Source organism: Sinohyriopsis cumingii, chromosome 9 (genome assembly GCF_028554795.1).
Source record: "Sinohyriopsis cumingii isolate HCF-2022 chromosome 9, ASM2855479v2, whole genome shotgun sequence".
Taxonomy (NCBI): Eukaryota; Metazoa; Mollusca; class Bivalvia; order Unionida; family Unionidae; genus Sinohyriopsis; species Sinohyriopsis cumingii.
Genome location: NC_142969.1, coordinates 108,352,031 through 108,366,217, shown reverse-complemented (window position 1 = coordinate 108,366,217; position 14,187 = coordinate 108,352,031). Strand labels below are relative to the sequence as shown.

The following is a 14,187-nucleotide window of genomic DNA, read 5'->3' as shown; positions in this document are numbered from 1 at the left end:
GTAATGAGCGAGGCAGGAACCGAGTTAATATCGGTAGGGAAACGAGCGAGGCAGGAGCCGAGTTGATATCGGTAGGGAAATGAGCTAGGCAGGAGCCTAGTTGATACTGGTATGGAAATGAGCGAGGCAGGAGCCGAGTTGATATCGGTAGGGAAATGAGCGAGGCAGGAGCCTAGTTGATATTGGTAGGAAAATGAGGGAGAAATGAGCCAAAGTGAAGAAAGAACAAAACTTAAAAACGGCTCGTAGAGGGTGTGATTGGGTGAAGATAACCATCAGGTCCCCGAAACATATACTTTTATGGTTGGTAAAAGCAAAGATATTCTGTCGATAAGGTCTGAGTCAACATCGACCCCACTTTTGACTAAATATTTGTACAAATCAGTGAAAATAATATAATACGGTATTTTTGTACTATCCTGCCTTTATTTCTTCGTATAAATTGACCAGTAAAATAAATCAGAATTTTCTCGTCTCTTTCAGATTCGAGTCGAATAAAACTTTGTTTTCATGCATAGGATGGAAATGGCCGAGAAAATTAAAATTTGAACTCAACCATCTCTCTTGTCTGTTTCCAAATTTTATAAGCTCCACTGTTGTTCAAAACATGCAAGATTCACTTATCTCCGAAATTGAAAAGTCGCAAAACTCCCACCTTCGAGATTTTAGACTGAAGTGCTCCAATACACATTGGCTATTGTGCAAAAACAAATATTAGCTTGTTTTCCAGGAAGAATTTTACTTATAATAAAGACTTATATGATAGAATGACCTTGGCTATATGATAGAATGACCTTGGCAAGTCATACAAACAACAATGTAATAGTGTCGGGTGTTTGGAGCGATTGTTTTTATCTTCACATAAGGTGGCAGGAGATAGTTGCGTAAATTGGCCCCTCCCTGTCCGGTTTCTTAACTGCTATGACGCGACATTTTCAGCTATTATTGTTTAATAATTAAAGATATGGATATATTTGTGAATTAGGCGTTTCGGGCTTGTGTTGTTCCTGAAATTGATCCGGGGCATGTATGTACACCTCGATAGTTATTTCACAGCATGTAAACCGAAATGTCAAAATGGCCGGAATCGTAACTATTTTGAATTTAATCATCCTGTTTAGTACACATTGTTTTTTAAAATTATCGAGTAGTTTCCACTGTGAGCATCACTTTGTGTATTAAAAAAATTGAGTTGGAGTGCATAAACTTCTTTTGTTCTGAAATGCCATTGACTCGTCAGGTCAAATGAATATTATTCTTGTTTTATTTTATTACTGCAATCCAAAATACACTGATTAAAATCAGATTTCCACTGTCATACGTGAACATTTGACAACGACCGCTTAAAACCTTATGGATCATGTTCTGGTCACCTTTGAATCAGCCAATGGTAATGCAGCTTTCAAAAACCTGAAAGTTAAAGTTCGGCACAAATTGATGCTGATCAGTCTTCCAAACGCTAAGATACAAGACTTCATCTGATTGGCTGATAAAATTAGCGACTATGGTAATACCACAGGTCACCAGAACATCGCCCCTAATTGGTTGCTTCCAGTTTTTACGCACGTCTTTTTAGATCTGGTTTTAATCAGATTGTCTGAAAATATTTTTAAACCAATTTTTATATTCGGCAAGTGGATGCGACATTAAATTTGTGCGTACAAACTTCTACTGCACACTGAAAGATGCGTCCTTTGAGTTGGTCAGCGATGGGATGATATCCGAAATTTGATAGCAAATCGCCAGATAGCAAGGCGCTAACTTAAGCGGTCACTGTGAAGAGTGGTTTGTTATTAGATCAAATGTGTTTGTACGGTGACATTTAAAGACTGGTTCCCCGTTCATAATTCTCTGCTCAAGAGCAGATTTCTGGACAGAATGGAACCAAAAGGTATATATACACCGTTTGAAGGAAAATGTGTGTGTCTGTGTGTGTGTGTGTGTGTGTGTGTGTGTGTGTGTGTGTGTTGGATTTTGAACGAAGCAGTCATATCGCTGCCATGTCTTCAGTGTGGCAGTTTATAATGATGTCTAGCACTGGGGCATCATGCCTCAGACATTTAGCATGATGCCCCACCCAGTTACACTAACCTGACACCAAGCCGACCAGTACTAATGCTGAACTCATAATGCTGAGCGCCTAGCAGACAGCTGTAAGTACCATTTTTATAAGTCATTGGAATGACCAAGCCGGGGTTTGAACTCGCGATCTCCCGCATATAAGGCGGACGCTCTAAATACTAGGAAACCGGAGTGGTCAAAAAGAAAGAAAATTAGGTTCAAAATTTTCTTTGGTTGAATATGAATTCAATTAAAATTAACACAGACCAGCAGAAAAAATGTGTATCTACACAAAAAGTCACCTCTCTCTCTCTCTCTCTCTTTGTGCGTGTGGGTGTGGAATCTCATATTATAAGTTGTAGTGAGACAAAGCGTGTATCTTACAAGTGTGTGTGTGTGTGTGTGTGTGTGTGTGTGTGTGTGTGTGTGAGAGAGATAGATAGATAGACAGATAGATAGATAGATAGATAGATAGATAGATAGATAGATAGATAGATAGATAGATAGACAGATAGACAGATAGATAGACAGATAGATAGATATAGATAGATAGACAGACAGACAGACAGATAGATATAGATAGATAGATAGATAGATAGATAGATAGAGAAAGAGATATATGTGGCGTATCAACAATAAGATCTGACAAAATTATAGTCAAACTGAAAATACAACACAAACAAGGAATTCAAGCGACCACTAATATATTCATGTTCAGAATATTACTGAGAGAGAGAGAGAGAGAGAGAGAGAGAGGGGGGGGTATTCATACTCCCAAAGCGAAATAAACAACAGCATTACTTGACTGCTAGAGTAATACTGGCCGTTGTTCACATGCATTCCTGACACATTCGTTTAGGAAAAGAAACAAAACACTGTCTAAAAAGCTAAACAAATGGGATGCCGATGTCTTCGATGATTATGAGGATGGTGGTGATGGCGACGACGAAACTGAAGATCACAATGACGAAATGATGGATGGCGCTTGCTATATTCACCAATCAAATTAACGTGTTTTTTCTTCTCATGGATCTGTCTGTCTGTGTCCTTTATTTTGAAATTAATATAATACATTATATTTACTTCACTGCTTTATATGCGACAACAATAGTGCCTCATTCCGATGAAATTAAGATTTCACAACCTCAAACTTTATTTTGAAATTAATATAATACATTATATTTACTTCACTGCTTTATATGCGACAACAATAGTGCCTCATTCCGATGAAATTAAGATTTCACAACCTCAAAGCTTTGGAAACAAAGCACAAATAACCATTTAATATATACACTCAATATACATGTATATAGTAGATATACAATTTAATATGTACACACAATGCGCAATGTATACCCTTCATTTTCACTAAATTACATATTATGTTGATCTCACTGTCTGTACATTCGTCCCTTTCAAATGCCTACGGAGACATCTGGTAGCAAAGGCAATATCCACTCGCAATACGTCCATGATTCTGTGCTCACAATAGTTTTAAATATAACATCAGTTTTTATTTTATTTTTGTTATTCTTCCTCTTTAATGTAGAACATCGTTTGGATTCGTAATTTGTGTGATATATACACATTACACAGGTTTGTAGGCATGATTGTCGCATCCATGTCAAAACAAACGTGAAGCATACGAGACTTTAGCAGGTTTTCTTGCTCACGTGACGTAATCCTCTGATTTTGCGAGACCACTCCATTCTTGCTCGGAACTTTCATCACCTACAAATTTTAAAGTACATTTGAAAGTAAGAATATAAAACTTGTGTACTAAAATGCTTCCCAAAAATATAAACTACATATTTTATGAAATTATATTTAAACAGTTAAAGAAATATATTTATCTATTATGGCATTTGTATATGAAAGTTTGTCAAGACAATACCAAATTACCACGCTTTTTATTGCGAATTAATCACTCCATCCGCCACATCCTCACCTCAAATAGCGACCCAGCTGTCATAATCCAGAATCTGTTACATGTTTCCTGCATTGACAGCCTATGAAGTATTGTTACAAAATACGTGGGGGCCCCGAGTGGCCGAATGGTCTAAAGATCTCACCCTTACGGATCACTGCCGTCTCACCTCTGTCTGCGTGGGTTCGAGTCTCGGCTTCGGCCAATGTGGGTATGTGAGAAAGCTTCCAGTAGCTTCTCGTGTCGGTGGTTCTTTCCGGGGTTTTCCCCGGTTCTTCCTCCACCATTAATACTGGCCGCCATGCATAGCCTATCTTGTGCTGAAAAATGGCGTTAAACCCCACAACAACAAAATATGTGACATATATCATCCATTGACTGCCTATGAAGTCTTGTTACAAAATATGTAACATATATCATCCAGTGAATACCTATGAAGTCTTGTTACAAAATATGTAACATATATCATCCATTGACTACCTATGAAGTCTTGTTACAAAATATGTGACATATGTCATCCACTGACTGCCTAATATTATAACAAGATTTGTTACAAAATATGTAACATATATCATCCATTGACTACCTATGAAGTCTTGTTACAAAATATGTAACATATATCATCCATTGACTACCTATGAAGTCTTGTTACAAAATATGTGACATATGTCATCCATTGACTACCTATGAAGTCTTGTTACAAAATATGTGACATATATCATCCACTGACTACCTATGAAGTCTTGTTACAAAATATGTGACATATGTCATCCACTGACTACCTATGAAGTCTTGTTACAAAATATGTGACATATATCATCCATTGACTACCTATGAAATCTTGTTACAAAATATGTGACATATGTCATCCATTGACTGCCTAATATTATAACTAGATTTGTTACAAAATATGAACACACGAAAAAAATTAAAAGCCAATTTATAGCATTTTCTTATATTTGACCTTTGACCCCTCCCCTTTCAGCAACCGCAAGGAGATGGGGTCAATGATTATAACAATGTTGCATGTGATCATCATTCTAACATGAATAGTGCCATGTTTCATGGATTACCAGCCAGTAGTTTATGATAGCATGACGGACATTTAATAACCTTGGGAATAGCAATAATAATAAACCTATGGCAGAGCAATTTAATAAAAGGATTTTCAATGTGATCGAACTGCAATTTCAAAGAAATATCAATTTCGACATTTAAAATACCCGAGTTGTAAATAATGGTTTTCTTATGCATTGCTTTCGTGTGTGTGTGTGTGTGTGTGTGTGTGTGTGTGTGAATCAATTATCATGCTGTACTGATCTTCCCATTTCCTAATCTCTAAACAGTACATGTTTTGACATTTTCTGCACAGCTGTTATTAAGACGTATTTAATTTCCCGGGTGTAGGCATACTTACCACGTACCTAGTTACTAATGCGAGCAAAATTACTGTGTAATTTTCTCTTTTGTCATAGATTACATAAGAAAAGCGACAAAAACGTATCGTTAAAACCTACCGTGTACACAGCTGGTGGCGCGCTGTCCCCAGACAGTAATTTTATAATAGCGAACTCAGCAATTTAATGAAAATAAAAGCTCATTAACAGCATTCCCATACATTTAATTATTACTGGAGGATGAAATCGACGTGACGACGAATGAGAATTTTCGCAACCAAGACAACTGTTATTACGTCGAGGTATTTGACGGCGTACCTTCCACATGTCATGTGCTTTATCAATGTGTTGATAATGATAAGGTAGCCTGTCCAAAAAAAAAAAAAAAAAAAAAAATACTAAATAGACCAACTGTTAAGATATATCACATGTAGATGATAAGTAAAGTACCGTCTATGCTCGCTTATATGAAGTGTACAAATGCAAACTGCATAGACCCAGATATGCCTTCGCACAATGCGCCGGCAGATCTGAGTCTGTGTCGTTTGTTAACAGTAAGTAGTAGAAGAAACAATATAGACCTGATTGGCAGGTGCATTATGTCACGGCAGATTAGTATCTTTGCCGTTTGTACTATTACTCTATTTATAAGCGTGTATAAACGGTACATGCAATTTTTAATAAATAGAACAAATTCTCCTACCACGTTCGGCTTATGTGGGTATGTGAGAAAGCTTTCCGGTAGCTTCTCGTGGGTCAGTGTTTCTTTCCGGGTTCTTCCTCCACCATTAATTCCGGCCGCCATGTATAGCCTATCTTGTGCTGAAAAATGGCGTTAAACCCCACAACAACAACAACTCCTACCACGTTCTATTTGGACAAGAATACTGTAATCTGATAAAAACTAGCACACTCTTTAAATTGTTGTCTATTTCAATTTTCAGAGTCCGATTAAGTTATGAACGTATTATTTTCTTAACTAAACATTTTTTTTTTTAAAACATATATATTTTTTGCAACTTGCACCGAACTAATAGTGGAATGTAAGACAGCTGCAAATATATAGTTTCAGTTTATTGTCCTTATTTTGAATGTACACTATTATGTACAGTTTTTGTCCAGTTGCTTCAACAAATTTAGTTCCATGAAATGACTTTGTTTATGGCAATCAGGTAATTTTATATGTGGCATAAATTGTTCAGTGTGTGTGTGCGTGTGTGTGTCTGTGTGTGTGTGTGTGTGTGCGTGCGTGCATGTATGGATATATGTATGCATGCAGAATCATGGCATGTCTGACTGTAGGTACATGTATATTCGTTGTCTTGATGTAAAACAGTGCTTCCCAACCTGTGGGCCACGCCCCTTTAAGCTCGATATAAATTGCTACATTTAGGGTTTTAAAAAAGGAACTTGGCTCAAAGCGGGTACATTTTTGGGGGCTTGAACAGTTTTATACTTTTGGGAAATTTATCTTTTAATCGGTACTACTAAATAGCAAGGATTGGACTTATTTGGCCATATATATATGACCATCCAATTGTGCTGTAAAGCGCCAACGCAAACCAAACCTAATCAGTCCTCGTGAATTATTCCTCGACCTGAACAGGTGTGTTAATCTGAATGAACTCTTCATTTATTGGCCACGACTGTCTGATTGAAGCAAAACATTTAGTAGTATTCTAGCCATTTTCTACTATGCCAAAGATATAAAGAAAAACAGTTCACTTCCTTTGAGCTTTGTCTTTTCAACTAGTTAGAAAAACTGTATCTTGGATGGCCAGACTTTAATAAGAAACAATGACAAAACAACACGCATTCTAAAGCTTTGTGAAGAACACGCCAAGCGTATGGTCCACCTGTAGAAGTCCACCTTTAAAAGTGTTTGGTCCACCTGTAAAAGCAAAGTTATCACACTCCCTACACTAGCTTTTGATAATCTATCAGAAAGAAAGCGGATCAAGTTAGAGAAATGCGGATCAAGTTAGAGAAATGCGGATCAAGTTAGAGAAATGCGGATCAAGTTAGAGAAATGCGCAAAAATCGACTAATGTTAAAAGAATCTTATCGAGTAGATACGTGGCAATAGCTCGTATATAAAAGACGTGGTACCTTAGAGAGAAAATGCGAAGTAATTTCACTTTCATATCTAAAAACATGCCATTTCTTGCAAAATATTATCTAAGTCGGGGGATGTCGCTGACTTCGTATATATATATGTATATTTTATATATATATATATGTATATTTTATATATATATATATATATATATATATATATATATATATATATATATATATATATATATATATATATATATATATATATATATATATATATATATATATATATATATATAATGTTATTATGTTACTATTACCGGTATGTATGAGTACTGTAACCTGATGTTAATATCAAATATCATCGAAGACGGGTGGATGTCCCTGACTTCGTATATATATATATATATATATATATATATATATATATATATATATATATATATATATATATATATATATATGTATGTATGTATGTATGTATGTATGTATGTATGTATGTATGTATTATGTTACTATTACCGGTATGTATGAGTACTATAACCTGATGCTAACATCAATAAACAGAATTTCAACAAAATGCTAACCTGTATTAATGACAATGCATCTGTTCCTTCTGTAGGTACGACAGGCAACAATAACTAGCACCACTATCACTATGCACGTGAAACACAGCAGTGCAATTAGTACAATAGTCACGTGATACCATACGTCATCGTCAGCTTTTATGACGTCAATATTTTCATTATGGACACTATTTGTGGTCTTCCTTTCCTTTAATCTTTGAATTACTGTCAATGCTTTCTTTGAATATTTGTGTCCGTTTAGTTTGTCCGACTGTACGAATGTGTTGAATTCTTTAAATGGTCCACAGACTGTGTCCTTAGTTCTTGTGCATTGTTCTCGGACAATTTGGTTATCAATGCATTTGGAGCAACCGACGCATAAACCAGTCGACTCCTCCATGTAACTACCAATGGGACAATCAGTGAAACAGTCCAAAAGTGGGAGCAGAAACCCGAAAATAAAGTAGGTTGAAGTGACCCTCACAGACAACATATTTTCTAACATATATTCTCTCAAACGTATGCCTGAAAAGAAAAGCAAAACATTTGTATCAATTTTGCGATCTGTGAAAATCTATGTATGGATGACATGCTGTATTCGTCACGACAATATCATAAATACGGTACTATCACGTAAATACTGAGAGAGAGAGAGAGAGAGAGAGAGAGAGAGAGAGAGAGAGAGAGACTTTTAGTGCTTAAATGTAGTTGGTACTTATAATTCAGTTTCACAGAGAATATGTTATGTAGACAGTAACCGAATACATCTTACAAAAGCCAAATTATACATCTTTTTGATATATTTCATTTTATTTTATTCGCGTTTCAATCAAACGTAATCCGAAAAGAAGTAGACTGCCATATATTTCCTAGTGTGCAGCCTCTCTAAATTGTGCCTGAAAAAGCAAAATGTTGTTTGTATCAATTTTTCACCCTGTGAAAACTTCTGTACAAAAGGTTTTGATCATGATGTTTTCGTCATGGCGATCGGTTACATACTCTGAGAGAGAGAGAGAGAGAGAGAGAGAGAGAGATAGATAGAGCATAAATTTAGTTGGTGCTCACAATTCTATTTTCTGGAGAATGTCTTTTGTTAAGTAGAGAATAATCAAATACATTTACAATAGCTAGAATCTACATCATTTCCAATATATATCATTTCATTTTGTTTGCTTTTCAATTAAAAGTCGTAAAGGACATGGCGACTGTAAACATCTTCATTAATAATAATAATAATAATAATAATAATAATTTATCAATCTTTTTCTTCGTTAATTGGCAACAGATGTGAATATTACCTGGAAAAAACAATGGATAATAAATATAAGGCAACTTTGAGTTATTTTCTCAAAAGCGGACCTAATTAATGGTAGTGAAGAAAGGGTGTTATGCATGAGCATAATGAAAGGTGTGCCAAATATTGCAAGTGATCTAAATATAGACAGGAGAACCCGTTGTGTTTAGACATGTTTCAACAGGACATTTCGATAACACTTTGAAACCAACCTGTATATTGATAACTTTTCTAATCCATGAAAACTCTCTCTCTCCGATAACTCCCCGTATGATCAAACGTACTTACCTGTGAAAAAAAAAAAATGAAACTTTTGCTACGCTGACAAAACGGAATAAACATTCACACATTCTGATGCATCTCCTTTTTTCTTCTTCATAATTTAATTTTTTTTAAATATTTCCCCAGTCATTCATATATATTAATAGTTCGAGTTTTTGCTAGGCCTGTGTATAACATGTTTGTATTGTGTTCGTTTCCTTTACTAATAACTTGAAACTTTTGGTAATTTCCGCATCTGTGCCGTTATCAATTATAGTATTTATAACTGATTTTATACCATGTGAAACCGTGGGATATCTCTTTATAAAGAATAAAGTCCAATTGTGACGTCATAACGAAACATGTTTTCTTACAATATTATATATGGAGAGAGATGGGGGGGGGGGACAGACAGACAGAGGCAGAGAGTTACCCAATATATTAAACGCTAAAAGTGGAGTCTGACTGGCCTTTACGATCCCTTTCAAGTAAAAAGACAACCCGACCTTTTAATAATTTTAATGAACAGACTGGTACTTATATTACACATTTACCTGTATGTGGGTGTTGCAAGAAAAAAAAGGAAATTATCGAAGTGCAAACTTAATGAATTTGTGAAGTGTTTTGTCGCAATGAGGATTTTTTTTCTTCCTCTTGCTAGGTCGAACATTTTATTTAAAACTTAAGGTATGATGGTTTTAAATATTATTTGTGAACAAGCATGTAGTCAGGGGCAGTCAACGTTTCTTGTATGGTCTAACGATACTAGTTTTTCCTAGTACCGCTATCCGATAACTATTTAACTACTACAAATAATACGCAACTACTATTACCGATAATGTTATACAAGATATATATATATATATATATATATATATATATATATATATATATATATATATATATATATATATATATATATATATATATATACATCTTGAACATTAATAATATTAACAATACTATAGTTATAAATGTTGCTGCCAATTTATCTAGGGTATGAAAGAAAGAAAGAATGTTAGTTTAAAACATACACCTTGCACTCTATTTTGCTTCAAATGTCTCTGAAACTATGTACACGCACGTAGGTGGTTACCAATAAAATTTGGCTCATGTTCAAAAAACTATATACCGTACATTATAAATGGATATTAATATATCTTAACTTACCAGGTAAATCACGTCATTAAGATCACATCACCTGATAGCCAGCTGCAGTAACGTCCCTCGTCTTCACGCCACAAACCATCACTAATGGATGTTAGAATTGCATAGGCGAGAATCTCCACTAGTTCGTCTGCCTCTGATGTCACCAGCTAGTGTGTGCGCACCCCAGCCAATCAAATAACACTTCTGTGGGTCATAGGTCAATCCTCCGCACAAGTTCATTCACGAAACAAGCTTTTAGCTTTGCTGGATTTTATGGCTTGTGCGCGAACAGATAAGGTGCCGCATTAACGTTCGAAAGCTGATTTTTGTTTGATTGATGTAAATAAAGATTAGCTATCTCGACATGTTCGGACGTATAATCCAACCTAGACAAAGACGTCGTTGATGGTTTTTAATGCAAGCTTGCACATTATAGCGGCGAGGGGCCACCTTTTAATTAGGGGGCTAACAGGATCCAGTATTTAGCCAATTTTGATAAACACACGATACCGAAGTTCATAAAGTATATTATAATATATATTTTGTTTTGTTTGCTTGGGGGTTTTTTTTTGTCGTTTTTTTTTAAATAAATTAAAACCGTTAATTATTATTATTTTCTTTAAAAAAAAATGAAAACCGTTAATTAAGAGAGCTTATCGAAAGCAAGGTATATACTTTGAAACTTTACATTTTGTTGAAGAATAAATAAATAAATAAATAAATAAATAAATAAATACGTAACAAGACATCAAAAAGGTCTCATCCACGATCATTTATGCAATATATTAGGTGTTGAAATTGAAATATTTCACCGGGATCGAAAAATGAATTGTGCTTTTATTAATCATGACAATGTTTTTCAAATCAACGTAAATATCAAGGGTTCTAGCACATGATAAGCTTTTTATATCAGACGAACATGATCCGTTACGAATAATTACGGTAAGAATGAAGAATGGATCGGGTTCGTCCGGGCGCGCAAAATAAAATTGCGTCACGGACAAGCCCGCGCATTTCTTCATATACATTTTCAATTTAGATCATTTATTTTCAATATATATATATATATATATATATATATATATATATATATATATATATATATATATATATATATATATATATATATATATATATGCATGCTTAAGGATTAAATGTTACACATACGGAGTGTTTATCTGATGTACCGCGCACAAACGAAGTGTGTGTTTTGATAAGGATGGGAGAGAGAGAGAGTACCCAATGCCTTCTAATTCTCCTCTTCTTTTTACACCAGTAATAACAACATCCACGGATCTGCCGATAAATGCTGAAGGGACAAAAGTAAGTTTAACCTGCTTCATACATCTGCAAACATTACGCAGTTATTAGTGTCGTACAGACAAATTTGAATAGAAACACAGTAAATGATGAAGGCACCAACTATAGGGATACCAATCTGGGCTGGTTTACTTTTGTAATTTTGGTTTTGGTTTGTTTGTCGTTGTTTAGATGTTTTGCTGTTGTTCTTACCGTTTTGTTTTGTTTTGTTTTGTTTCGTTGTTTTTTGACGTTCTAATAACTCCTTCCATGAGGCTATGGGATCTAAGGAGTCAGTACTTGAAGAACACCGACTTTTAATTCATTCAAAAGATAACGAGGAATGTGTGAACGATTACAAAAATTTACGAAAGGAATGGTGATTTATGCGTACAAGAATGCCAAGGCCGGAATATCTAGCCAACGCTCAAATGAAAAACTTATAAGAAAACCTTCAAACAAACAACTACTGCAAAACTTCCACACAAAAAAATATCTTTCTCGTGGGCCTCTACAAAAATTAACTGCAACAAGAAATTGTAAGTATGGACTTGCTTTTCGTCCTTTCAACAATGATCCTGTTAAATTGGCGTAATTTCTTGTTACAAGAAAGACCCAACACCCCTCTCTAATCCTTTTGTACCTACAGCTTACCTTGTCTAAGTGGATAAGAAAGAAAAGGAGCCAAAGGTGCTGGTGGCAGACTGATTGGATAATTTACGTGATTTAATCGTGTTACGCAATATACTCCAGATGTATCAAAGTTTTAGCTAAAATGAAGAGATGAAAAATCTTTTTCATTTCTTCGAATAGTAATACATTAATGTACGTATTCAAGCCATCGTTTACTTCTCTTTAAACCATAGCGTTGGCTGAATATTTTCACGTGTCTCGTGCATCTTAATTTTACTCGACCAAGCACACACACACCCCCCCACACACACACACACACACGCACATACACTGTTCCTTACTCTTTTCTATACATCTGTCATTATTGCAGCTACGGATCTTCAGATACACACTGAAAGATCGTGTGTGTGTGTGTGTGTGTGTGTGTGTGTGTGTGTGTGTGTGTGTGATTAGGATTTTTAATGTAGCTTTAGCAATTTTTCAGTCATATTGCTACGATGTCTGCAGTGTGTCATTTTATAGTGATGTCCAGCACTGGGACATCATGCCGCAGACATGTAGCATGATGTCACACCCAGTCACATTATCATGACACCAGGCCGACCAGTCCCAACACTAGCCTCTTAATGCTGAGCGCCAAGCGAGGCATCTGTTAGTACCATCTTTGTAACTCTTTGGTATGACTCGGCCGGGGATCGAACCCACAACCTACCGCTTCCGAGACGGACGCTCTAATCACTAGGCCACCGGAACGGTAGGAAGATCGAGTCTTGTACTGGATAGAATTTTTTTTTTTTTTTAGTTGTTTGAATTAAAGGATTTAGATAAAATTAGTAACTTTCTTCAAACTTAACGTGTCCTCTCTAATTCGTTTAAGAGTAATAACAGAAGTTAAATAAGTTAAATAAAATAATAAATAAATAAATAAAAACAGGTATAGTCAAAACTTTACACCTCTGAGGTTCTCTGCTTCATCACCTGCTCTGATATGTGCAAGGTGACGTTATCACCCATGGATGGTTGTCAGTTTCCTCCTGGTTCCACTACTAAGGCATTATGACTTCAACAACTCTCTCAAAATATCGATATTTTAATGACGCTACAACATATCGTATTGCCGCGGCCCCCACATCCCAATTCGTGTACAATTAAAATTTGACAAACGTGTTACGTTTATTGGGTACTATCTTTATTCCTGAAGTGTCAATTTCCCCGTACGCCATTATCATATTACAGATAACTTTCCTAATGAAATGCACTGGTTCGGTTGAAAAGTGTAATAGTAAGTAATACTATGTGGTACTGAATTGTGATAACAAAACGAAGTTCAATATACATACAATATGTATATGCAGTAGGTATTGTTTAAAATGCATGTTATGCCTCCCAAAAAAAAAGAATCTTTATGTCTTCTATTGGGATACACATTGTATGTGAATGTACGTACCATGATACGTATTGCATCAACATTAGTGGCAATTCACACCCTTCGTACCAGTCATACAGATAACCACTCGGCAAGTCAGACAAAATCATTCATCA

At 35.4% G+C, this 14,187-nt stretch overlaps 1 protein-coding gene across 2 annotated transcripts; it reads right to left on the bottom strand.

Moving 5' to 3' along the window:
* Positions 1-2,748: 2,748 nt before the first annotated feature.
* LOC149792446 (uncharacterized) lies at positions 2,749-10,893 on the bottom strand. Of its 2 annotated transcripts, XM_089971025.1 has the most exons (4): positions 10,735-10,893; positions 9,516-9,591; positions 8,031-8,534; positions 2,749-3,792 (listed from the first exon to the last, which is right to left on the bottom strand). In XM_089971025.1, exons 3-4 carry the CDS (start codon positions 8,512-8,514, stop codon positions 3,731-3,733), a joined length of 546 nt encoding a protein of 181 aa, XP_089827151.1. In that variant the 5' UTR covers positions 8,515-8,534; positions 9,516-9,591; positions 10,735-10,893; the 3' UTR covers positions 2,749-3,730. The 2 variants fall into 2 exon arrangements, with proteins under 2 accessions (XP_089827151.1, XP_089827150.1); XM_089971024.1 differs by lacking the exon at positions 9,516-9,591 and having other exon boundaries at positions 10,735-10,892.
* Between the last annotated feature and the right edge of the window lie 3,294 nt (positions 10,894-14,187).